Here is a 24628-nt window from a genome sequence, read left to right as displayed (position 1 = left end):
TTTGCTAGCTTAATTTCCTCTCACGTCCAAAGTTCAGGCGCCCTCACAGGGAAAGCGAGGTCACCCTTGGTCTTGAGCCCAGCTAGCTAACAACCAAAAGGGGTCCTGCCTCATATAGCGACAGCATAGGCCTTTCTGTGATTTAAGAATAATGAGCAAAATCTTAAAATGAATTCTGAATCTTTAGGGCAAAATGTAAGCGCCACCAGCGGGTTCCTTTTTAAATTGACCCTAATGGCTGCGTCCAGTCTATCCCTTCATATATTATACGTTCATATTCATGTAATTTTCATACAAGTATATGAATGGCGTCATTTTTAAAGTTCTACACAGTATACGAATGGAGTTTTTGGACCATAGGAACCTTTTCATAGTACGAACATTGTAAGAACGCCCCCTTTTCTATTGTGTCCGCACAACTAGTCCTAATTCTTGCGGAATGATTTAAGGTTCTTAGCGAGGGACTTTAATCCGACTGTTAAGTTGTTTCACAACGCTCTTTCAAAATAGGATTTCCGGGTCCAAGCCGGTCCAAGCCTCGCAGCAGTGCCGCGTTCCCTGTTGATTAAACTGATCTGAGTTTAAACAAAACAACGTAATTGTCATTTTACCTCTTTCTTAGGGATGAAAAAGTTGTCTAACTACGGTTAGAGGTGATCGTAATCGTTCACATGTTCGGCCGTTGTGTCTGTTTTATTTCAACGGAAATCGTATTTTGACAGACGGAGTAGATACTTTCCTAGCACGAGAGGAACCGCTAGCCAGCCACTACCGTTAGCTAGCTTGCCTCCTAATTCCCACATACTTTCATGCTACCATGGTTACAGAGGATGAGCTGAACAGTCGGCTGGTGGCCAACAGCAGCGCTAGGTTTAAGGGCTCACTCACACTGTCCATCCGCACCGCGCCCCGGGCTTTAGGGTCCTTGTCCCCCCCTCCAGGCCCGTTTGTACTCGCACTACCTGGGCCTCGGAGAATGCTTCTTGCTGCCTATACGTCATCACGCCGTAACACGTCACACGCATTGATGACGTCATCGCAATGCGTCCCTCTTTTCGTAGACCTCTGAGTTTTTGTGCTTCTTGTCGACTGTTTTTGAATCTTTTCATCGACCAAATCTGCAGTAAACACTCCACCTCCGCATCACACCAACTTGAACCTTTCACCGCCATTGTTGTTGTTGTTAAATGTCCGCGCATGGTCCCTCCTTCTTCCTTCTATGTCCCAACAGGCGCACATAAATGACATCAGAACCGCCGTAGGCCTCGTGCTCGTACACGTGCGCACGCTCGTGCTCGTACATGTGCAAACGCGCTCTACAAAAGCCCACCTCTCTCAGACGGGCCGTGGACGGCCAGCTGGCCGCAGTTATGCGTGGAGCGGGTGCACTCACACTGGTCAAACGCACTAGGCTTTACCCGTAAAACCTGTTTTGGCCCGGAGCGGAAGGACAGTGTGAGTGCGCCCTAACCGTACCGGGAGCAGCTAGCTAGCTAACTAACTGGAGACCGGTTGGCTAACTTCAGCGTTCCTATTGACTTTGTGAAGGCAAACAGAAAAAAGCCCTTAACTCTCGAGGGAGCTCCCCAGCAGGACGTTGCTAGGGAGTCCCCAGAAGTGTTTGGTCTGAAAAAGGCTACATGTGTGGTCAAAGGATGAGGGTTACAATGCTCTCTGAAGCATCCTGATGTAGAATAAATGACGGACTCAACGGGGAAACACTCATTCATTACTTTTAACTCATTAAGACACCTGGAATAATTGATACGCAACACACAGTTCAGGAAAGAAGAGTTCAGTTATGACAAGAAAAGTGAGCGTACCTTAAAAGCGTATTATAGCATAGTTTGAAGTGTGTGTGTGTGTGTGTGTGTGTGCGTGTGTGTGTGTGTGTGTGTGTGTGTGTGTGTGTGCGTGTGTGTGTGTGTGTGTGTGTGTGTGTGTGTGTGTGTGTGTGTGTGTGTGTGTGCTTTGCAGGTTTATTGTTAGGTGTTTCCCGGGAGTGAACGCTTCTGTCATCACTGTCCAAACACCTTCTCCCTCCGCAGATAAAACTCTCCCTCTCTTTCTCTCTGGAGTCTCTCTCTCTCTCTCTCTCTCTCTCTCTCTCTCTCTCTCTCTCTCTCTCTCTCTCTCTCTCTCTCTCTCTCTCTCTCTCTCTCTCTCTCTCTCTCTCTCTCTCTCTCTCTCTGCACCTGAATCTCACCCTTTTGACACAAAGGACTATCACTCTCTTTCAATTTGCTCTCTCTTTCTCTCACTCTCCGTCCTCGGGGATGTCCCATCTCTTCCCTCCCAGCCTGTGTTTCATCAGGGATTCTCATTTTTCTTCTGATGTGTTTGTAGACTCTTTTGTCCGAATGTGTATTTATGTCGAAACATAGCTAAAAAACAGAGAAAAGATGGAAAATGTGGGAAGCAAAACTAAAATCTAAGGAAAAAATGAGCAAAACGTTGTTTTTTTTCACCGTATTGGCAAAATTTCCACGTGTGTCAGAGTTTATTTAAGGTTCCTGATTCTGTGACAATATGGGCATTTAATTTTTTTTTTTTTAATGCTTTAATCAACGCTTTCAACACTCTTGGAAGATCAAAGCAGTGGTCAGGATTATATTAAATCAAATGTATGAAACAGAATGATAATTATAAGTTTATACGTATCCTTATTTGCCCTCTCTCTGCTACTATCACTTGTTTTCGTCCCCTCCTTCCATTTAACCCCTTAACTTACCTGTTTTTCCTTCTTGTTCCACTGTTTCCCTGTTTCCTAACACCCGTCCACGCCCCTCCCCCTCCATCCCATCCCTCCATCCCCATCACAAGTGGACAGCACAGTCGCTGCTCCCTCTAGTGGCCACCTCGGTGCACTGTCGGCAGGTTCAGTTCGGTCGTTGCCAGGGGTGACTGCATCCTGGAGGTGGATGGTTTGCCGTCTCGCACAGATGAACGTTGCAGCTCGAAATGAGATTTGCGGTAGAAACAATAGGGGGACTAACATAAATAAGAGAGCAAAAGGAAAGAGAAATGATGGAAGAGAGACAGAATAGGAGACAAAGTCACGATTTAGATTCAGGATATCAAAGCCCTCTGCTCCTCTGCTGCATCCATCTGCTCATCCATGCATGAATCCAACTCTCTGAATCTGCAAACTGAGACTATGAAATGAAAATACTGTGAACCCTCTGATCACATGGAGGCTTTGGCTATCACCCAGCTGTCACGTTTACCGGTCCGGTTGGATCTTTACTGGACCTGACACTGTTTGCCTTTTTTCGCTGAGGTTCAGTGTTTGCAGGTTTGCGGCGTGGCCTTCAACCGTGGCAGTTAAAAAGCCATTGAGGGAATGAGGGGTTTGGCTGCCGGTACCGTGTCTGTTAATAAATGACCTCTTACTGGAATTAGCAACCAACCTGGAGAGGGATGAAGGAAGGGGAGGTGGGGGGTGAGGACAAAGGAGGATGGAAGCGAAAGGGATCGAGGGAGGAAGAGATGCCACACTTTAAAAATGAAGTTCGATTTATTTTCGCTATCTTTTACATTGGCTCTTCTCTCTTCCTTTAGCTCAGTGGTGTCAAACTCAAATTCACAGTGGGCCAAATTTAAAAACTGGGACAAATTTGCAGCCAAACTCAATATCTGCAAAACGTTCATGTGTTCCCTTCTCTCCAGATGTGTAACGTTGAACCTTCCGTGTGCAGGTCCTTGTTCTTGTCGTGGTGTTTCTTCTGTTTGATTCTTTGGTTACAGCCACGGTGACAAACAGCTCTTTACCTTCAGACACAGATCATCTGCCTCCCACCGCTGCTGAAAGCTCCTGTCCTCCATCTTTCTTTGGGTCGTTTTTGTGGTGCTTTCATCTGTTTTTAGTCGTTTTGTCATCTTTTTGTGGTGTTTTCATCTGTTTTAAGTCATTTTGTCGCGTTTTTGTGGTGTTTTGCGTCTTTTTTTTAGTAATTTTGACATGTTTTTGTGGTGTTTTCATCTGTTTTTAGTCATTTTTTCACCTTTTGTGGTGTTTTTCTGCTGAGAAAGAAAAAAAGACTGCAAATGTGCATGTGTCCCTTCTCTGCAGATGTGTAACATTGAACCTTTCCAGTGCAGGTCCTTGTTCTTGTCGTGGTGTTTCTTCTGTTTGATTCTTTGGTTACAGCCACGGTGACAAACAGCTCTTTACCTTCAGACACAGATCATCTGCCTCCCACCGCTGCTGAAAGCTCCTGTTCTCCATCTTTCTTTGGGTCGTTTTTGGGGAGGGGTGGATTCAGTGTGTCTGCAAAGACTGGTAGCATGGATGCTCATGATTGTGAACAGAAAAGTAGACGTGTATGTGCTTTATACTCGCGGGCCAGCTCTCACAGAACCTTGATATGATCTTGCGGGCCAAATATAATCACACCGCGGGCCAGATTTGGCCCACAGGCCTGAGTTTGACACCCCTGCTTTAGCTGATTGTGTTATATAGCGTCACGAATGGATACTTCTTCTGCTTTCTCACTTTTCATCGATCACATGCACAATTCATTACCAGGTGTATTTGTTTAAAGGGACAGCTCTTCTTTCTGGGACATATTTTCGAAGCTTTTTGGCGTGCAGTGTATTCTGCACAAGTGACCAAAACCAAAATGCATTTGGGTGTGTGTGTGTGTATGGACGCACAGGAAGTGACCAATCAAAATCACTGTGGTATCTGAAGTAAAGACCAATCAGCTGCCTGCAGTTAATTTATGTCTCCTTATAGATTTTATATTGAAGGGAACAGACTCAATGAATTTTGCAGAAAATATACAAATTTGCTCTCGTTGTTTTGTCTTCTAATGATTTCTGACTTAAGGCCAAAGTCTGCCCATGTACCGTGCTCCTCCCCTTCGTTTCTCTCTCTCCTCCTCCTCAGAGCATCCCCTCTCTCGACGCCCCCGCACTCCCCCCCCTCCCCCTCGTGTTGGACAGACCCTGCCTTCCGCCCCCGTATGAGACAGAGCATGGAATTTTCCAACCTGTCTCTAGCTGACTTTACGCCAGAGCTTCACACATCCATACACACACACACACACACACACACACACACACTACAGACACATGCAGTGGCGTTTGAACATGAGGTGTGTGAAGCCAAAGCCATGACAGAGAATAAGGAAGTAGGAGCAAGAATTTTAACCTTAAATATAAGGCACAGTGAGATTTTTAATTGCATCCAAGCTCAAGGGCTCCGACACAGCGATGCATAGCCTGCAACTCAAGCACTTCATTTCTGGTCTCCGGGTTAACGCGAAACCCCCCGTCGATACAAACAGATCCGCATGCAGATCTGCAACCCGTTCATGTCAACGACCTCCGTCACTTTCCCAGCCACCATCGGCGAGTCAGCCTGCAACCGGCAACCTCTATGCCACCTGTAGACACAGCTAACAAGGGCAACACGCCTTTTTTACACCAACCTTTCACACAAAACATGCTTTATTTCCACTTTCAGGGCAACATAACGTACCCGAATCTCACAGCTGTAAGCCAAAGTCAACAAATCAGCTTTCTTACATTTTTCAATTCATTTCCAAGATGGCTTGGTCACAAACTCCCAACTGCCAAACAGAAATAACAGTGGGCGAACTCACCAAACATGAGTCAAAACAAGAAAAGACAAGACAAGGACGAGCCCCCAATTCATGTTATGCCCCGTGTAGGGGGAGCCAAGACACAACATGACCACAAGTCACCGCCCTTCCTAAGTCCCACGCAGCCACGGACACATTTACTTGTATACAGTCATTTAAGGGTGCACTCACACTGTCCTTCCGCACCTCGCCCCGGGCTTTAGGGTCCTTGTCCCCCTCTCCAGGCCTGTTTGTACTCACACTACCTAGGCCTCGGCGAATGCTTCTTGCTGCCTATACGTCATCACGCCGTAACACGTCACACGCATTAATGACGTCATCGCAATGCATGGCTTTGTTTCCAAATCTTTCCGTAGACCTCAGAGTTTTTGTGCGTCTTGTCGACTGTTTTTGAATCTTTTCATCGACCAAATCTGCAGTAAACACTCCACCTCCGCATCACACCAACGTGAACCTTTCGCCGCCATTGTTGTTAAATGTCCGTGCATGGTCCGTCCTTCTATTTTCTATGTCCGAACAGGCGCACATAAATGACATCAGAACCGCCGTAGGCGTCGTGCTCATGCTTGTACATGTGCAAACGTGCTTTACAAAAGCCCACCTCTCTCAGACGGGCCGTGGACGGCCAGCTGGCCGCAGTTATGCGCGGAGCGGGTGCACTCACACTGGTCAAACGCACTAGGCTTTAGCCGAAAAACCTGTTTTTGCCTGGTGCGGAAGGACAGTGTGAGTGCGCCCTTAGATTTTTTTCACAAAGTTGTTGATTTTATGCTGGTCGCTGATTACATTGTATCTCAGGATGGGCCATGGTCAACCAAACACACAGAACTTTCTCTACTGAACTAAATAAACAATCGAACATCAGAAACAAAAAAAATCGCTATCCTCCCTAAATAACAAAACAGGAGAAAATATGTAACACAGAAAATGGCAGCCCACCCCTACTACCTCGAAAGTGAGTGGAGATTGCTTCGGCGATCAGTTTATCAGATCCTAGGAATTTGACAAAGCAACCTCCACTCACTTCCGCTCTTGTGCTGGAGCTTTTGGCCGCATGACACGATCATAATCATCACAATCACGTCAGATTGAATTTGCCACGAAACTGTAGAAAGCTGGAAAGTCTGACAGGTAGAAAGTTATGTCATCAGCTAAAGGATCGCCCATAGGTTACATCTGTATCCTCTCAGTAGGTGTTCAGTCAGGTATGAATATCAATGTGAAAAACTAAAATGATCTGGTTCAAGCTAAGGGATTTTGGTGTGAACACGTTCATTTGTCTTTGCTCAGCGAACTAAACATGCTAGTGTCAGTAGCATGTAGCAGTAGTAGTGTCACTAGTGTCTGTGTTGCAACAGCGTGCTAGACAATGATATTGCTGCTATGAAGTCAAAATGACAGAGGTGTGACGAGGCATGTTTTAGCAAAAAAAGATGATTTTAAAAGCCTGTTAAAGTGATGTTGCTCTGTGTTTTCTCTCCTTCACTCTTGCAGTATTTTGTCGTCAGTGGGGTCTCAGCTTGACCTGAAGACGCTACGAGCCGTCAGAGTGCTACGTCCACTAAAACTGGTGTCCGGGATTCCCAGTAAGTGTGGTGCTGCATGTTCTGTGTGTTCCCACTGTCCTGTATGCTTAACCATAAGCCGTTACATGTCCGTACTGGTTAGGTACCATTTTTAAGGTACTGTAACGAAAGTGTCATGGAAATTTAACACATGAGTTTGCCACATGAATGCAGCCTACACCAAATAATCAGATGCATCGTCGATGATTGATCATACAAGCTCCTCGTCTCATTGTGTCCTCCAGGCCTGCAGGTGGTGCTCAAGTCCATTATGAAGGCTATGATCCCCCTGCTGCAGATTGGCCTGCTGCTGTTTGTGGCCATCCTCATGTTCGCCATCATCGGCCTGGAGTTCTACATGGGAAAGTTCCACACTACCTGCTTCGACAAAGTCACGCGTAAGGAAAAATAATAATAAATAATATTAAAAGTAAGCTCTCTGATCCTAAGTGAATTTAGGTTTTGCTACTTTATTGTGATGGTGGACCTTTCTCTCTTTGATCAGGAGAGGTAGTGGATGAATTACCCTGTGGCACAGAGTTGCCATCTCGGCTGTGTCCTAACGGCACAGTGTGTGAAGGTAGCTGGATCGGACCCAACTACGGCATCACCCAGTTCGACAACATCCTATTCGCCGTGCTCACCGTCTTCCAGTGCATCACCATGGAGGGATGGACAGAAATGCTCTACTACGTAAGTTAGCCTGACCAGTGAGCCAGAGTTTTAACTTTTAATCACATGTAGTTTGGTTTACAGTACAACATCAAGGAGTCTCATAACCCACAGCAGTGTGGCAACAACTGGCATCTAGCAGGAACTCATGGTATGAGCGGTATTGGCGAAACTGGAGCGGGGGATATGGTGACACTCAAACGTTACGATATTATCAGATGTTTGCGTTTTTTAGGTGTATCGGGTTACTGTGTTGCTGTTCTGACATTACTTACAGACAGGCGTCCACAGGCAGCTCCGTGTTGCTGGAGACGCCTTTTTTAAGTTCAATAAATGTTCCCTTTTTTTAAATTGAGACTCATAACATTTGTCATCATCACTGTGCAATTTTCATGATGTAAATTGAGGGAGCAGAGGTAGTATCGGCTCCACATATCGGCTCAAGAAAATCGGCAGTCTGTATCAGCCATCAGCTAAGGCCCTAAAAAGTCCATATTGGTTGATCCCTGGTCTGAGTGCAGCCCAGTGTAGTGTTTTCATTCATTCATTCATTCATCTTCAACCGCTTATCCCGGGGTCGGGGTCGCAGGGGGGCTGGAGCCCATCCCAGCTGACATCTGGCGTGAGGCGGGGTCCACCCTGGACAGGACGCCAGTCTATCGCAGGACACATAGAGACGAACAGAGACAGACAACCATTCACACCTACGGGTGATTTAGAGTCATCAATGAACCGAACACCTGCACGTCTTTGGACTGTGGGAGGAAACCGGAGAACCCGGAGGAAACCCACGCAGACACGGGGAGAACATGCAAACTCCACACAGAAGGGCCCCAGCCGGGATGCGAACCTGGAACCTTCTCGCTGTGAGGCGACAGTGCTAACCAGTGTTTAATCTACAAAAATCCAAAACCTATTACAACCATTGATCTATGCCGACAGACAATCTGCCATATTTATCTGCTCTCTCGATGTTCTTTGTGTCTCCTGCGATATGCATTAGGTTTGTACTGTATGTCTTTCTTTAGCACCCTTAAGGTCTCGCGGGGGCGGGGCGGTGTGAAGGTTAGTGATTGGCTTGAATTTCATTCAGCCAAATGACGCATAAAGTAGTTTGAGGTTTGACTAAAAACACCATTTATTTGTCCAAAATCCATTTTGCAGCCCCCCCCACCCCCCATCTCTTTATCATTCTCTCTTCCCTCTGACTTCCTTTATCCGTCTTCTCATCTCTCCTTTCCCTGCCTTCCGAGTGGCTCTCCCTCCCTCCCTCCCTCCCTCTCCGCCTCCTTCTCTTCCACTCTCTATTCTGGTCCGTCTCGCTCTATATTTAACATCTTCTCTGATGGATGGAGGCTGACTTCCACACTCACACAGGCAGTCAGGAGGAAACCAATGAAAGTTTAATAGAGAACGGGCTGCCTGCACTGTGCCGTGCCGTGCAGTATAAAGCCGAACGCATGCATGCAGCACTCGGGCAGCAGATAATAATCAGCTGATAGTTCCATTTAGGCATCACACAGGTAACAGAAACTCAATATCCTCCGGTAACCTGATTTCTCTGATTGTCAGCTGGGTTCGTTAAGTGAAAGAAGGAAGTGAAACGCTGTCAGTCAGCTTTATCACTGTTGACGTGCTCGCCAGAGACCTCGGTGCAATCGCTGTTTGTCAAAGCAGGAGATCCTGTAACATAACACAGCACATGGTGCATGTGTGTTTCTTGTGGTCATCTCTGCATGCAACATTTCTTTATCCAGGTCTGGCTTTAAGATAGTGTCACTGCTGAGCAACACCAGCTCTCTTTGGTTCTTACGCAGAACAGATAGGTGCCAACATTTCACAGTCCATTGCTGTGCTGTCGGTCAGTTAACTGTGTTTTTATTCCCCAAATAGTTTCATTAAAGGTTGAATATGTAGAATCTTTATTAAAAGCTAGAAAAAAAAGGATACACCCAGAGGGCGTTTTAAGGGGTACACAATGAAAGTGTTGCTTTTCCATAAAAAAAATATATTTAGTCTGAATTAATATTTGCAAACATTTTTAACTTGGTTTGACAACGACTTTCTGTCCCGTTCTATTTCCATTGTTGCAGCCAATAGCGACCGGCGTTGCTGGTTGCCAGGGCTGTCTGTTGTTGGGTGCAGCTACTGGGTGAAATGGAGTTTGCCAATCCTGCAGCTGCTTATTTGTCCGAGCAGCTGAGTGAGCGGAGACGGCATTAAAATGCACGTTAAAATGGCTACGTTTCTCCTTGATCGCTAAGCTAACTTTCATGTGTACTTAGCTGTAACGGCTAACAGACTCCGTTCTCCTGTCTCCTCGCTTGACACACTCGGCAACAAACCTGGAAACCCGACTGCTGGAATTATTTTTTGTTGTTGTGACTATGATGTTGAGACACTAGATGGCGATGTTCTGCTCATTCTCCATATTCAACCTTTAAGATTGAGATCCCTTTTGGGGATTTTTTTTTTTTTGCGAACGCCAGGAGCATCTCCCAAGATGGCTGACCTTCGCATCAACGGAAGTGAAAGTACTACTGTCTTAGGGCGCACTCACACTGTCCTTCCGCACCGGGCCAAAACAGGTTTTACGGGTAAAGCCTAGTTCGTTTGACCAGTGTGAGTGCAACCGCTCCGCGCATAACTGCGGCCAGCTGGCCATCTACAGCCCGTTTGAGAGAGGTGGGCTGCACATGTACGAGCACGAGCAGGAGGCCTACGGCGGCTCTGACGTCATTTTGTGAGCGCCTGTTCGGACATAGGAAAGAAAAAAAAGTTGGACCATGCACGGACATTTAAAACAATGGCGGTGAAAGGTTCACGTTGGTGTGATGCGGAGGTGGAGTGTTTACTGCAGATTTGGTCGATGAAAATATTCAAACACAGTCGACAAGACGCACAAAAACTCCGAGGTCTATGGAAAGATTTGTAAACAAAGCGACGCATCGCAATGACGTCATCAATGCGTGTGACGTGTTACGGCGTGATGACGTATAGGCAGCAAGAAGCATTGGCCGAGGCCCAGGTAGTGTGAGTGCAAACGGGCCTGGAGGGGGGGACAAGGACCCTAAAGCACGGGGCACAGTGCAGAAGGACAGTGTGAGTGCGCCCTTTTTTGTGTATCATTAAAACATGAACACACAGTTGGTATAGGGAATATCTAGAGCTAAAACAACCTTCACTCAGGCTGTATTGAACTGAGAAGTGTAGTCAAGTCCTCCTGGAGATGAAATATTAAAAGAAAAACAGCAGAACTCTGTGTACACATCAGCCATCAGTTCTGATGAACATGCACATTTTTATATATTAGATGACTAATGATATAACACGTCTGTCTCCGTCTCTGTTCCTCCTTACTCCTGCAGAGTAACGATGTGGAGGGCAGCGCCTGGAACTGGATGTACTACATCCCCCTCATCATCATCGGCTCCTTCTTCATGCTCAACCTGGTGCTGGGTGTACTCTCAGGGTATGCTCTTCTGTGTGTGTGTGTGGGCACTTACAGTCATTCACATTGTTAAAATGTCCTCTTTCTTTTGATATGCATGTATATATGTATATCTATATTTATATATAAAATACTAAAAATGTGCCCACAGTGAATTTGCCAAAGAGAGAGAGCGAGTGGAGAACAGGAGCGAGTTCCTCAAGCTCAGGCGACAGCAGCAGATTGAAAGAGAGCTCAACGGATACCTGGAGTGGATCTGCAAAGCAGGTCGGTACACACTGGTACACACGTCCAGACACACACTGCAAAAAACTAAAATCCTAATGCAGTGCACTAAGATCATACTCTTTTGGACAGAAGAGGTGATCCTGGCAGAGGACGACATCACGGGGAACTTTGATGGTAACTGACTGACTTCTCTCTTCTTTAATTGTGTGTATGTGATCTGTGTGCTGTAAGTGAGAGGGATGAAGTGTGTGAGGCCAATGACACGAGTGCAGTCAGCAAAACAGACGATGAAGACAGAGCTAGCTTGATATAGAGAGAATTGAGCATTCACAGTAGCCTCGTCTCCATTCACTTAAAGTGTAATTATGGCGCCAAAAAACATCAAATACGCCATCGAGACAGGTTCTTTTTTAGAAATATTAACGGAGAATTACTAAACAGCCGGACGTGGCTAACACTGGTTAGCTCAGGGCAGTACGGTGAACGCATTACAACGGCTTTTTAACCACTAATACTGCTTAAATAACACCAAACCTCTGCAGCAGCATGAGAAGAGCCCCTACATATAAAACACATGGACTTTACTATGAGAGGAGCTGGTACCTGGGCCAGATGGTAAGTCTTTAAAACACTCTTTTAATAAACTCCGGGTTCACTAACTACGTTGTTGGTGCTTTGTTTTGTGTGTAGGGACTCTTCTCATGCTGCTGCAGAGGTTTGGTGTTATTTTCAGCAGCATTAGTGGTTAAAAAAGACCTTTGAATGCCTTCACCGTACTGCCCCGAGCTAATCAGTGTTAGCCACATCCGGCTGTTAGCGACGGTTAGCGGCGACTCTTCGGGATTTCTTCGTTAATAGTTTTTACACAAAAAAACTGTCTTGATGGTTTATTTGATGTTTGCAAGTGTTGAAAAAGACCATGGGATGATTTTACGCCGGTATTTCACTTTTAAGTTTAATGCTTATTTTGTAGTAGCGCTTAGAAAAGCTCGATGGCAACAGCATCGTGTTTAGCTAACAATGCTAACTAAATTCAGAGCTCCTCAGTAAATTTGTAAATGTCGACTCAATACAACTGCAAGTGACGGACTGGAGACCCTGTGGCTTTTCTCATCGCTAGGTACGAGGCGAAGGCCGACCATCAAAACCAAAAACAACAAGACGGAGCTGCTGAACCCCGAGGAAGGCGAGGACAACATGGGAGATGCAGTAGGTAAGAAAACCCATCTTTCCAAACACAGCACACCGGTAATTCCAGCGGTGTGTCGTGTGTTCAGGTGAGGAGTTTGTAGCAGTTTGGTTTGTTTGATGTGAGGAAGTGAGGGCGAGTCCGACAAAAGCAGTCACGTATCACCCCCTCCCTCCCTCCCTCCCAGGTTTTGCCCGCTCCAGCTTAAAGAACGGCATGGACGGCTCCAACTACAGTAAGAAGGAGCGACGACTGCGATTCTTCATCCGCAAGATCGTGAAGACTCAGGCTTTCTATTGGACGGTGCTCTGCCTGGTGGGCCTCAACACCATGTGTGTGGCCGCGGTGCATTACAACCAGCCCGAGCTGCTCTCTCTCTTCCTCTGTGAGTGAATACACACACGTGAAACACTTAATATGCACGGGGACACATGAACGAGCTCGCCTGCAGACTACACCGTACCCTCAACTACAGGAACGTTTACAGGAATGACATCACGCCACTTCAGGGGCAGGTTTCATGGACTCAAGGCAAAATATGACCTTATTTTTACATAACCATGTTCAATGATAACGCCAGGTCTACATGTGAAAACCCCAGAGTTAATGAAGTTTTGTATCAAAAGGCTGAGTCCTTACTGCAGCAGCCCGGGGGTTCGAGTCCAAAACATGCCCCTTCGCTAAACTGTTAATGAAATTTAGGACAAAATATGTTTTTTCCAACGAGACAATGACAAGACACCCCCTCCCCTCCTCCTCTCTTTCTCTTCACCCGCCCTCCTCTCTTTCTCCTGACCCTCCCCTCCTCCTCTCTTTCTCCTCACCCCCCCCTCTTTCTCCTCTCTTTCTCCTCACCCCCCCATCTCCTCCTCTCTTTCTCCTCACCCGCCCCTCCAGTCTATGCAGAGTTTATCTTCCTCGGTTTGTTCATGTCTGAGATGCTGATCAAGATGTACGGTCTGGGCATCCAGCCCTACTTCCACTCCTCATTCAACTGCTTCGACTGTGTGGTGAGTGCGCGCACACACACACACACACACACGCACACACTATAAAACAACCTACATACTCTAAATGTGTGTGTATGAGTGTGTGCCACAGATGAGCTCGTGGAGGAGTAAAATAAATCCTCCAGCTAATGAGACTCATTGACTGTTTGACTTTGAAAATAAGAACTTCAAAGTATAACAAGTTTATTTTCAGTCCACCTCGAATTCACCACATCAGGCAGTAATCAGTGTATTTACCACATCAGAAAATGACTGAGTGTTGCATGTGTGTGTGTGTGCTCCTGTGCAGGTCATTGTGGGCAGTATCTTCGAGGTGGTGTGGGCCACCATCAAACCAGGAACCTCCTTCGGGATCAGCGTGTTACGAGCTCTGCGACTGCTCCGCATCTTCAAAGTCACCAAGTACGCGTCTCTCTCGCCACTCTTACATGAGCACGCGTGTCCCCCGTCAGCACGCACGTATGAGACGGTGGTGATAATGAGGAGAGGGATGACAGACTGTGGCTGTGGCACTGGACATGAGAGACAGACATCTATTTACTGTGATAGCATCTAAACCAGGGGTGTCAAAGTGATCCAGTAAAGGGCCGTGTGTGTGTGTGTGGCTGCAGGTTTTCATTCCAACCAATCAAGAACACACCTTGGACACACAACACACAGTTGATTTGTTGGACCAGGTGTGTTTTTGATTGGTTGGAGTGAAAACCTGCAGCCACACACACACACACACACGGCCCTTTACTGGATCACTTTGACACCCTTGATCTAAACACTTGCTGTTTGCTACAGGGGGCTACACGGTGGTGTAGTGGTTAGCACTGTCGCCTCACAGCGAGAAGGTTCCAGGTTCCCGTCTGGGGCCCTTCTGTGTGGAGTTTGCATGTTGTCCCCGTGTCTGCGTGGGTTTTCTCCGGGTTCTCCGGTTTCCTCCCACAGTCCAAAGACGTGCAGGTGTTCGGTTCATTGATGACTCTAAATCACCCGTAGGTGTGAATGGTTGTCTGTCTCTGTTCGTCTCTATGTGTCCTGTGATAGACTGGCGTCCTGTCCAGGGTGGACCCCGCCTCACGCCCGATGTCAGCTGGGATCGGCTCCAGCCCCCTGTGATCCTGACAGGGACAAGCTGATGAATGATGAATGAATGTATTTTGATTGTTGGACTGAATTCTGCAACTTATTTTACCCCCATACTCGAATTTTGACCCTTTAACTGTTTTGTCCTTTATCTCTTTCCTTCGTCTTCTCACTTTCTGCCTCTCCGTCATCGACCCTCCTCCTCAGATACTGGGCTCCTCTACGAAACCTGGTGGTTTCTCTGCTCAACTCCATGAAGTCCATCGTCAGTTTGCTGTTCCTCCTCTTCCTCTTCATTGTGGTCTTCGCCTTGTTGGGGATGCAGCTGTTTGGAGGACAGTGAGTATCAACAGAAGAACTTCAGTTAACTCCCTGTACCTGTTATTCTTCGTTCGTGTCACTGAGACGCTTCGTTCCTCCTCTCAGATTCAACTTCGACGATGGAACGCCGCCCACGAACTTTGACACTTTTGCAGCAGCGATCATGACGGTGTTTCAGGTGAGACAGAGGGACTTATAATGTGTATAATGTGGTCCATATTAGCCCCTTGATAAACATCATAAACAAGCACCTTTTGTGTCTCATCTCATCTTCAGCCTCTTATCCGGGGTCGGGTCTCGGGGGCAGCAGCTTTAGCAGGGAACCCCAAACTTCCCTTTCCCGGGCCACATTAACCAGCTCTAACTGGGGGATCCCGAGAATTCAATTCAATTCAATTCAGTTTTATTTATAGTGCCAAATCATAACAAAAGTTATCTCAGGACACTTTACAGAGTAGGTAAAGACCACACTCTATGACTTATTTATGATTTACAGAGACCCAACAATTCCCCCGTAGAGTACGGTGGCGTTGAAAACTCAATGAGTCTTTTTTTCCCCTGGTTAAATTAAGGTCAAAGAAATAAAAATTGCAAAAAAAAGATTTATAAAACAGGGAACCTCCATGCTGCATGTTTTTCCATTAAAAAAGTTACTTAAAGGATCAATCAAGTATCAAAGTAGTTGACATTTTTCTGTCAATTTCGTCATTAATTAACAAACAAAAGTGGTGTCAGAGGAAATTATACTTATACCCTCAAAGCAGTTTCAGTCCAAAGCAACTGGACTTGGTTGTTTGTCTAGGAAGACGTTTCACCTCTCATCCAAGAGGCTTCATCAGTTCATGTACACATCTGACCAGGCTGGGTCTGGACCAGGACCAGGCTGGGACTGGACCAGGACCAGGCTGGGACTGGTCCAACTAACTGGTGTGGGGATCCAGGTATTTAACCTCTCACAAGGTCGATGATGTCACTAGAACCCTTTGTGCTCCAAATGCCCACGACCGCCTTAGAGTGACAGTCGTACGTGGGCAGTTGGTTTCGACTTGGTTAGTGCTCTATTGAGTCTTAACGACAGTCGTTGGAGTCACAGGAGGACGTTTGTGAACTGATGTCACTGAAAGGACATCATCAGCCTTGTGAGACAAGGACATGTGAGAGGTTAAATACCTGGATCTCACACCAGTTAGTTGGACCAGTCCCAGCCTGGTCCTCGTCCTGGTCCTGGTCCAGTCCCAGCCTGGTCCTGGTCCTGGTCCTGGTCCTGGTCCAGTCCCAGCCTGGTCCTGGTCTTGGTCCTGGTCCAGTCCCAGCCTGGTCAGATGCGTACATGAACTGATGAAGCCTCTTGGATGAGAGGTGAAACGTCTTCCTAGACAAATAACCAAGTCCAGTTGCTTTTGACTGAAATTGCTTTGAGGATAACGACGACCTGGACAAATGAGAACATTCACAGGCTTTACTTTAACCATTTTATCAATGAATTGCATCATTTTAATTGAGCCCTAATGCGTCAAAACCAGTAAGATTAAACCCCTTATCTCCTTTATTTAGTAATAAAACCCTTTACCCCTCGTGTTCTGTGTGCAGATCCTGACCGGAGAGGACTGGAACATGGTGATGTACAACGGCATCGAGTCCCAGGGAGGCGTGAACGACAAAGGGATGGTGTTCTCCGTCTTCTTCATCGTCCTCACACTATTTGGCAACTGTATCCTGCCCGTGCACACGGTGCACAGTATGCATGTGAGCGAATATACCAAACAGAGAGACACAGAAGGTGATGGGACGTAGATAACAAGGTCCTCCTTCCTGTCCATTTGAGCTCCAACCATTTCCACTTCCTGTCTTTTCTCTCCTTCGTCTCGTCCCCAACATTTCTCCTTTTTCTCCCCCACTCCGTTCTTCCTGAGAACCCATCGGCTCCCTGTCCGTCGGTATTTCTCCTTAACTTCTGCCTCCACAGACACTCTGCTTAACGTCTTCTTGGCCATCGCTGTGGACAATCTGGCCAACGCCCAGGAGCTCACCAAGGTACGGGATCGAACCAGGGGAACATGCATTCTCCCACTTATACCATCATGATCAGATCTCTCTCTCTCTCTCTCTCTCTCTCTCTCTCTCTCTCTCTCTCTCTCTCTCTCTCTCTGTCGCTCTCTCTGTTTCTGTTTCCTGATTTCTCCTTCCTCCCCTCTTTCTCCTCTCTTTCTCCTCACCCTCTCCTGTTTCTCCTCTCTTTCTCCTCTCTTTCTCCTCACCCTCCCCCCTTTCTCCTCTCTTTCTCCTCACCCTCCCCTCTTTCTCCTCTCTTTCTCCTCACCCTCCCCTCTTTCTCCTCTCTTTCTCCTCACCCTGCCCTCTTTCTCCTCTCTTTCTCCTCACCCTGCCCTCTTTCTCCTCTCTTTCTCCTCACCCTCCCTCTCTTTCTCCTCTCTTTCTCCTCACCCTCCCCTCTTTCTCCTCTCTTTCTCCTCACCCTCCCTCTCTTTCTCCTCTCTTTCTCCTCACCCTCCCCCTCTTTCTCCTCTCTTTCTCCTCACCCTCCCCTCTACAAAACAGACTACCGTATTTTCCGCACTATAAGGCGCACCTTCAATGAACGTCTTATTTTGAAACTTTTCTCATATATAAGGCGCACCACATTATAAGGCGCATAGAACAGACGCTACAGTCGAGGCTGGGGTTACGTTCTGCATCCATTAGATGGAGCTGCGCTAAAGGTAACGTCAACACAACAGTCAGGGGAGGTCGTCTTGTTGCTTCCTCCACTTCCGCACCATTGATTTGTTCATGTTAAACTCTCTGGCTGCTGCTCTGTTCCCGTGTTCTCCTGCGTGACTAATGGCCTTGAGTGTAAACTCTGCGTCGTAAGCGTGTCTCTTAACAGGAGCCATTTTGGGCTCTTTACACAAACACACACATGGAAATGAAACGGCACGCTTCACACAGTCGTATATCTCAACATGCACCGCGCGTTACTTCTTCTACGGGAAAATAGAGTCGGCGGCTGCTCACCGTAGCTGCAAGACCTGTTGTGGCTCAATATTGGTCCATATATAAGGAGCACCGGATTATAAGGCGCACTGTCGGCTTATGAGACATTTGAAGGTTTTTAGGTGCAACTTATAGTAAAATGAATACATCGATTATTTTATGTGACCACGTATTGAAGTCAGAGATGATTCTCTTCTCCTCCAACAGGACGAAGAGGAACAGGAATCAGCAGCCAATCAGAAGACGGCGATGCAGAAGGCTAAGGAAGTGGCGGAGGTCAGCCCGCTGTCAGCAGCCAACCTGACTATTGCTGCGTGAGTACACACGCATACACATGGGATACAACACAACGCATCCTGCACATGAACACGATATTACCCCAGGACTCACAGGTATACAAAATAGTTTCTCACACACACACACACACACGCGCACACACACATACACACACACACACACACACACTTCTGCAAAAAAGTCTCACTCTTTTGGTAAAACTGCAAAAACACAGAAAGCGCTTTCTTTCTCAAATCTGTCTTTCCTAACATTCATGATTGGCAGGCATTCATGTACACATCACACACACACGCACGCACGCACGCACGCACACACACACGCACACACACACACACACACACACACACACACACACCATAACGCTCTCCCCGCGTCCTCATCCTCTAAAATATGATTAAGCGATTGTTCTGAGAGTGAAAGGAAGCGATTCAGGGCTTTGTGGAGCGAAGACGAGCGAGAGGCGGACAGCCTGTAAAAATCTGCTCCTGGCAGCAGAAACGCTGACAATGGGACACATCAAAACGATGCTCACACAAAAAAAAAACCCCGCTGCTCCTTTAGAAGTCACCGGACTCGGCGAGGCTTTGACGGGCGAGATTAGAAACTGGTGGTTTTTGCTTTTGTCGGTCAGATATGAACTTGTCTGTCATTCACTGTAACAGGGGTGAGGACGATTTGTGAATACGAGGCCTTTAACGTGAGAGGTGCACGCATTCACACAAGAGCTGATGCAGTTACATCCACACAGTCTGTGGCCACTTACAAATATCTAGGCATCACAGTGGATGATACCCTTTCTTTTAAATGTCATGTTGATCAGTTACTGAAGAAATTGAGGTTAAAGCTGGGGTTTTTCTTCAGAAATGGAGCCTGTTTCTCTTTTAAAGCCAGGAAACGTATTGTTGCGGCCACTTTCTTGCCACTCCTGGATTAAGGGGATGTTGTGTGTATATATAAATGCCTCTGCTCACTCCCTGCAACTACTGGATGCCGCATATCACGGGTCCTTGAGATTCATAACTGGCTGTAAACCCCTCACACATCACTGTACATCGTACTCTCTCACAAACTGGTCTTCACTCTCCATGCGCAGAACCACTCACTGGCATCTATTTGTCTATAAATCCATTATCGGACCGCTCCCCTCTTATTTGTCAATGTATCTGGTACGGAAACAGTCCCATTGCAGCCTCCGGTCCCTGGACTTCATCTCGTTTGCCGTCCCTTCAGTCCGTACTGAGCTTGGCAAGAAGGCATTTTCCTACGCTGGGCCTGCGACCTGGAACCAGCTCCAGCAGAGGCTGAAGCTGTCCAGCTTTGTTACTTTAGGGGACTTCAAACTGCTCATAGGAAGGCTGTTGAGAGAGTCTGTGGGGGTCTGCACTTGTACATAACTCAACTTGAACTTAACTTGTTCTTTGCCCTTTGCAGTTTGTATTGTAGTGTTGTGTGTTGTGTCTCCTGTACGTTCAGTTAGTCTGTAACTTTGTGTTTTGCTGCTACCTGAACAGGTCTCTCTTGCAAATGAGACCCTGGGTCTCAATGAGAGTTTACCTGTATAAATAAAAGATAATAAAAAACATTCACAGAAGACATCAGCCCTCATAAACACTATACGCATGTATAGTCCTCTTATACTGTATGATCCCACTTTTCCGAATGTAACTTCTGGGAACAAAAATAAAGACGCATGATCCTCTATTCACAGGCATGGTTAATTATGGGACAGTGAAATTGATATTCAGTCTGAAAACACTGCGTCTGCATGTGAGGCTGGGGCTCTGTGGATGTCATTGTTCAATTTCTCAGTTCATTCTCACGTTCTACTGAGTGTTACTGGGTCTCACAGTGAAAGTGCAGTGTACTTTTATAGCCACAGTGGCTTTATTCGTTTTTGTACTGAAATTCTTTTCCACTTTTTTATGGTCGTGTTGCTACGACTTACGGTTACTGCTACTTTCCCACAGGGATTTTACAGTTCCATTAAAAATTATAATGTTTCCCCCTCTCTATCTCACCCTTCTCACCATCACCATCTCCCCTCCATCTCTGTTTTCCCTTCCTCTCTTGTCTTCGCTCCCCCCGACAGTAAGGAGCAGCAAAAGAACTGCATTAAGGGCAACAAGTCGGTGTGGGAGCAGAGGACGAGCGAGATCCGCCGGCAGAACCTGATGACGAGTCGCGAGGCGCTCTACAACGAGCTGGAGCAGGAGGACTGGAAAGTGGGAGGGGAGGGAGAGGAGGTAATGATCCCCCGCCAGACCCCCCCCCCCCCCCCCAGAAAAATAATTAAGACACACACATACACATTGAATTGAATTGTCTTTATTATCGTTCTACCAGAAATTTACAGTACAGTCCCTTAAAGTGCAGAAATAATTTCACATTAAAAGCATCAAAAAGAAAAGGCTAGAGCTTTAACAGACACATTTAAAATGACAAGCTTACACACACACACACACACATACACACACACACACACACGCACATGCACACGCACACACACATACACATTGAATTGAATTGTCTTTATTATCATTGTACCAGGAATTTACAGTACAACCCCTTAAAGTGCAGAAATAATTACACATTAAAAGCATCAAAAAGAAAAGGCTACACCTTTAAAAGACACATTTAAAACGACAAGCTTACACACACACACACACACGCACACACACACAAACATATACATTGAATTGAATTGTCTTTATTGTCATCGTACCAAAAATTTACAGTACAGTCCCTTAAAGTGCAGAAATAATTTCACATTAAAAGCATCAAAAAGAATAGGCTACACCTTTAAAAGACACATTTAAAACGACAAGCTTACACAACAACACGCACACACCCACACACACACACACACACACGCACACCGTAGCAGCTTAAGGATACATACACAAAAAAACAGTAGATTGCAGAGACCCATATACATATATATGCAGTCCACTCCTGGTATACACGGTGAATATGTGTTGTAATGTGTAAAGAGTGATATGATGACTGTTAACTCCTTAGAGGGACATTAACATCCAGTTTGGCACAGACATGTACGGAAGAGGCCCCCACTCTGTCCAAGACACCCACATTCAAATAGTCTACTTGCATCCATGCTCCAGGGTGCGTCAGTGCACTGTGACATCATAACCACATCGACGGGTGATTCTGGGCGTTTACAGAGATGAAACAGACTTAAAGTGTCAACTGTTAAAGGCAGCTGAACACTTCTTTTCCAGCCTGGTGTTAAGTTACTCTTTAATTACATCTGTATCCGGCCCATCTGTATGTAACGTGTAGTGATCTCACCGGACTAACACAAAGGCCTGACCTGCTTTCGTAGGTTGCGTATTCTAGGTCATGCTATACTTCACAGAACTTTTGATTCCAGGGTGTAATGTCCCTTTAAGAGTGTGCGAAAGAGTGTTGTCGTCGCGCTAGCCACTGCTATATGGGACGGCTCGAATCTGCGTGCCTGAGAGCGATGCATTATTTAAGTGGGGCATGCAGAGAAATCCACAGCTGTACCCAGAGAAGGCGGCGGACTCAGAAGTGGAGCGGGGCAAAAAGTGAAACACAGTTCAAGAAAAAGAAATCAAAGAGGAAGACGATCAGGAGTCGACTGCACACGGCTCGGCAAACTACTTTCACAGCTGGAGCTGTTTGCCAATTTGTTGTTCTGGAAAGATTCATGACAATAATGACAGCAATTTGTTCTTGTGGAGCCAAAAATGGTGGACGGTTTGCCGAGCCCTGTGTATCTGTGGCTCAGGGGAGGGAACGGGGCGGGGGGATTGTGTAGTGTCGCAAAGTCTGGGTCTATTCTGAGGGCGCACTCACACTGTCCTTCCGCACCGGGCCAAAATCGTTTTTTCGGCTAAAGCCTAGTGCGTTTGACCAGTGTGAGTGTAACCACTCCACGCATTACTGCGGCCAGCTGGCCGTCCACGGCCGGTCTGGGAGCACGAGCACGAGGCCTACGATGGTTCAGACATCATTTATGTGCGCCTGTTCGAACATAGAAAATAGAAGGAGGGACCATGCACGGACATTTAACGACAACAACAATGGCGGTGAAAGGTTCACGTTGGTGTGATGCGGAGGTGGAGTGTTTACTGCAGATTTGGTCGATGAAAAGATTCAAAAACAGTCGACAAGACGCACAAAAACTCAGAGGTCTACGGAAAGATCTGGAAACAAAGCCACGCATCAATGCGTGTGACGTGTTACTGCGTTACTGCGTGATGACGTATGGACAGCAAGAAGCATTTGCGTGAGGCCCAGGTAGTGTGAGTACAAACAGGCCTGGGGCGCGGGGGGAGAGGGAGGGGGGAAAGTACCATAAAGCCCGGGGCGCGGTGCGGAAGGACAGTGTGAGTGCACCCTCAGTAAATGAAGACTTAAGTTGGACTTTACTGTGTCCTTTGTGTCAGCATTGAAGCAAACTGCTTATTATGATGTATTTTGCTTAGTTTGCGCCTCCGCTTGTTTAAAACTGCTACAAACCAACTATGCAGATACAAATATGTATGATAGTCAATGAGGAAATGAGAATAATCTCCTGATACATAGTTTTTGTCTAACAATAGCAGGAATGCCCTTTTTAACTGCCTTAACATGAACTCAACATCTCCTCAGTCTTATCTAAAAAGAAATGTAATACATCCAGGTGGCAGTTAGTGAATGGCCGCATCTCCTACACCATGGGTGTCAAACTGATCCAGTAAAGGGCCGTGTGGCTGCAGGTTTTCATTCCAACCAAGCAAGAACACACCTGACTCGACTTACTCAATCACCTGAACTGTCTTCACACAGTTGATTTGTTGGACCAGGTGTGTTTTTGATTGGTTGGAATGAAAACCTGCCGCCACACGGCCCTTTACTGGATCACTTTGACACCCTTGTCCTACACAGACGAAAGTGAAGTACAAGAAACATCCAAATCTGTGGCTTCATGGTTCATACACATTCACTTGCATGCAGAGACGGCGTTATGTCTTCCACCAGTCGAAACTTAAAGGGTCAATTTTCAGATATGTTGCAGTTGCCGTGCAGACAAGTTCAGTTTTGTGTTCTCAGGGTTTTGAGATTAACAGTGTCTGAAATTTCGTAGAATGACAGTCAGTGGAGATTCGTTTGTGTGCTCCAAGATTTGAAAAGCGGTACTAGGAAAAAGTCAAAAGCACATGTTTCCAGAAATAATGTTATGGCTACTGTGGATGATTGACAGAAGACACTGTGAAGCATGAAGCCATTAACCAAAGTATTAGGGACTTTGTTTTGCTGTTGAATCCTTTAAGCTCCACAAATTGACCTTCTTCCAATTCCATTGTGTTTGCGTGGCAGTAGAAGCTCTAGAGGCTAATATCTGAAAATGAAAATATCACGCATGGCTTGTACACACTTAACAACGTAAGTAGGTAAGTCCTTTTTTTTTATTTGGCGTGGGACCCTTTAAGATGTCTGCTACTCTTTCCCCGGACACAGGTGTCTTTCCCGCGGAAAGCCCGTGGTGATATGAAGACCCACCTGGACCGGCCACTGGTGGTCAACCCGCAGGACAACCGCAACAACAACACCAACAAGACCCAACCCGGTGAGCTGCCTCTAGACCAGGAGTACAGGCGCCAGGACACCGACCACTACCGCAGGGCCACCCACCACTACCACTACCACCGCCATCATCAGAAGGTTACCGGGCCGGACGGTACAGAGACAGGCCAGCCGGCAGAGACCCGCATAGAGCGCGGCTTAAGCTGCACATCTCTGGGCAATGTGGAGGGCCAGCAAGGGGAGGAGAGGCACAGCCACAGGAGCCACCGGGGCCACCGGCACAGAAACAGGGAAGGCAGGGAGGCCGGCAGCGTGTCTCCCCACCGCAGCGAGGGGGTAGAGGGGAACAACGAACACAGGAGGTCCAGGCAGCACCGCAGGGCGGCTAGGGAGGGCGAGGAAGGAAGAAGACACAGATCCAGAGCCACGGAGGGAGAGGGGGAGAAAGGCGAGGAAGGGGAGGGGCGGAAGACGAGACGGCATCGCCACGGCAACCAGGAGAGGAGCAGAGGACATCGCACCAGAAAGTGAGTGAAAGAAGGTTTTTCTCTCACTGTGTATGCCCAAATTGCACTTATTAATATTTTAACAGTATGTTCTGTACTAATGCTACTGAGACGGTGCACATCTTGTGACACCTGGTGCTACGTCTTGTGTTTTTGAAGCTA

General features: G+C 46.8%; 1 protein-coding gene across 1 annotated transcript in view; it reads left to right on the top strand.

Annotated features, from left to right (window-relative positions):
* cacna1ab (calcium channel, voltage-dependent, P/Q type, alpha 1A subunit, b) overlaps positions 1-24628 on the top strand; it is a gene marked incomplete at both ends in the record, with an annotated part of 186213 nt that overhangs the window by 95798 nt on the left and 65787 nt on the right. Inside the window, 17 exons of the mRNA XM_083936390.1 lie at positions 7104-7195; positions 7420-7572; positions 7680-7867; positions 11215-11318; positions 11449-11564; positions 11655-11699; positions 12646-12738; positions 12902-13099; positions 13612-13724; positions 14014-14126; positions 15006-15137; positions 15225-15297; positions 16710-16830; positions 17086-17153; positions 18321-18427; positions 20500-20653; positions 23895-24487. Coding sequence (XP_083792516.1) covers positions 7104-7195; positions 7420-7572; positions 7680-7867; positions 11215-11318; positions 11449-11564; positions 11655-11699; positions 12646-12738; positions 12902-13099; positions 13612-13724; positions 14014-14126; positions 15006-15137; positions 15225-15297; positions 16710-16830; positions 17086-17153; positions 18321-18427; positions 20500-20653; positions 23895-24487 — 2463 coding nt within the window. The remainder of the gene's footprint in view (positions 1-7103; positions 7196-7419; positions 7573-7679; positions 7868-11214; positions 11319-11448; positions 11565-11654; positions 11700-12645; positions 12739-12901; positions 13100-13611; positions 13725-14013; positions 14127-15005; positions 15138-15224; positions 15298-16709; positions 16831-17085; positions 17154-18320; positions 18428-20499; positions 20654-23894; positions 24488-24628) is intronic.

This window comes from Echiichthys vipera, assembly GCF_963691815.1.
Source record: "Echiichthys vipera genome assembly, chromosome: 2".
NCBI classification, from domain to species: domain Eukaryota; kingdom Metazoa; phylum Chordata; class Actinopteri; order Perciformes; family Trachinidae; genus Echiichthys; species Echiichthys vipera.
This window is presented reverse-complemented; position numbering and strand designations above follow the sequence as displayed.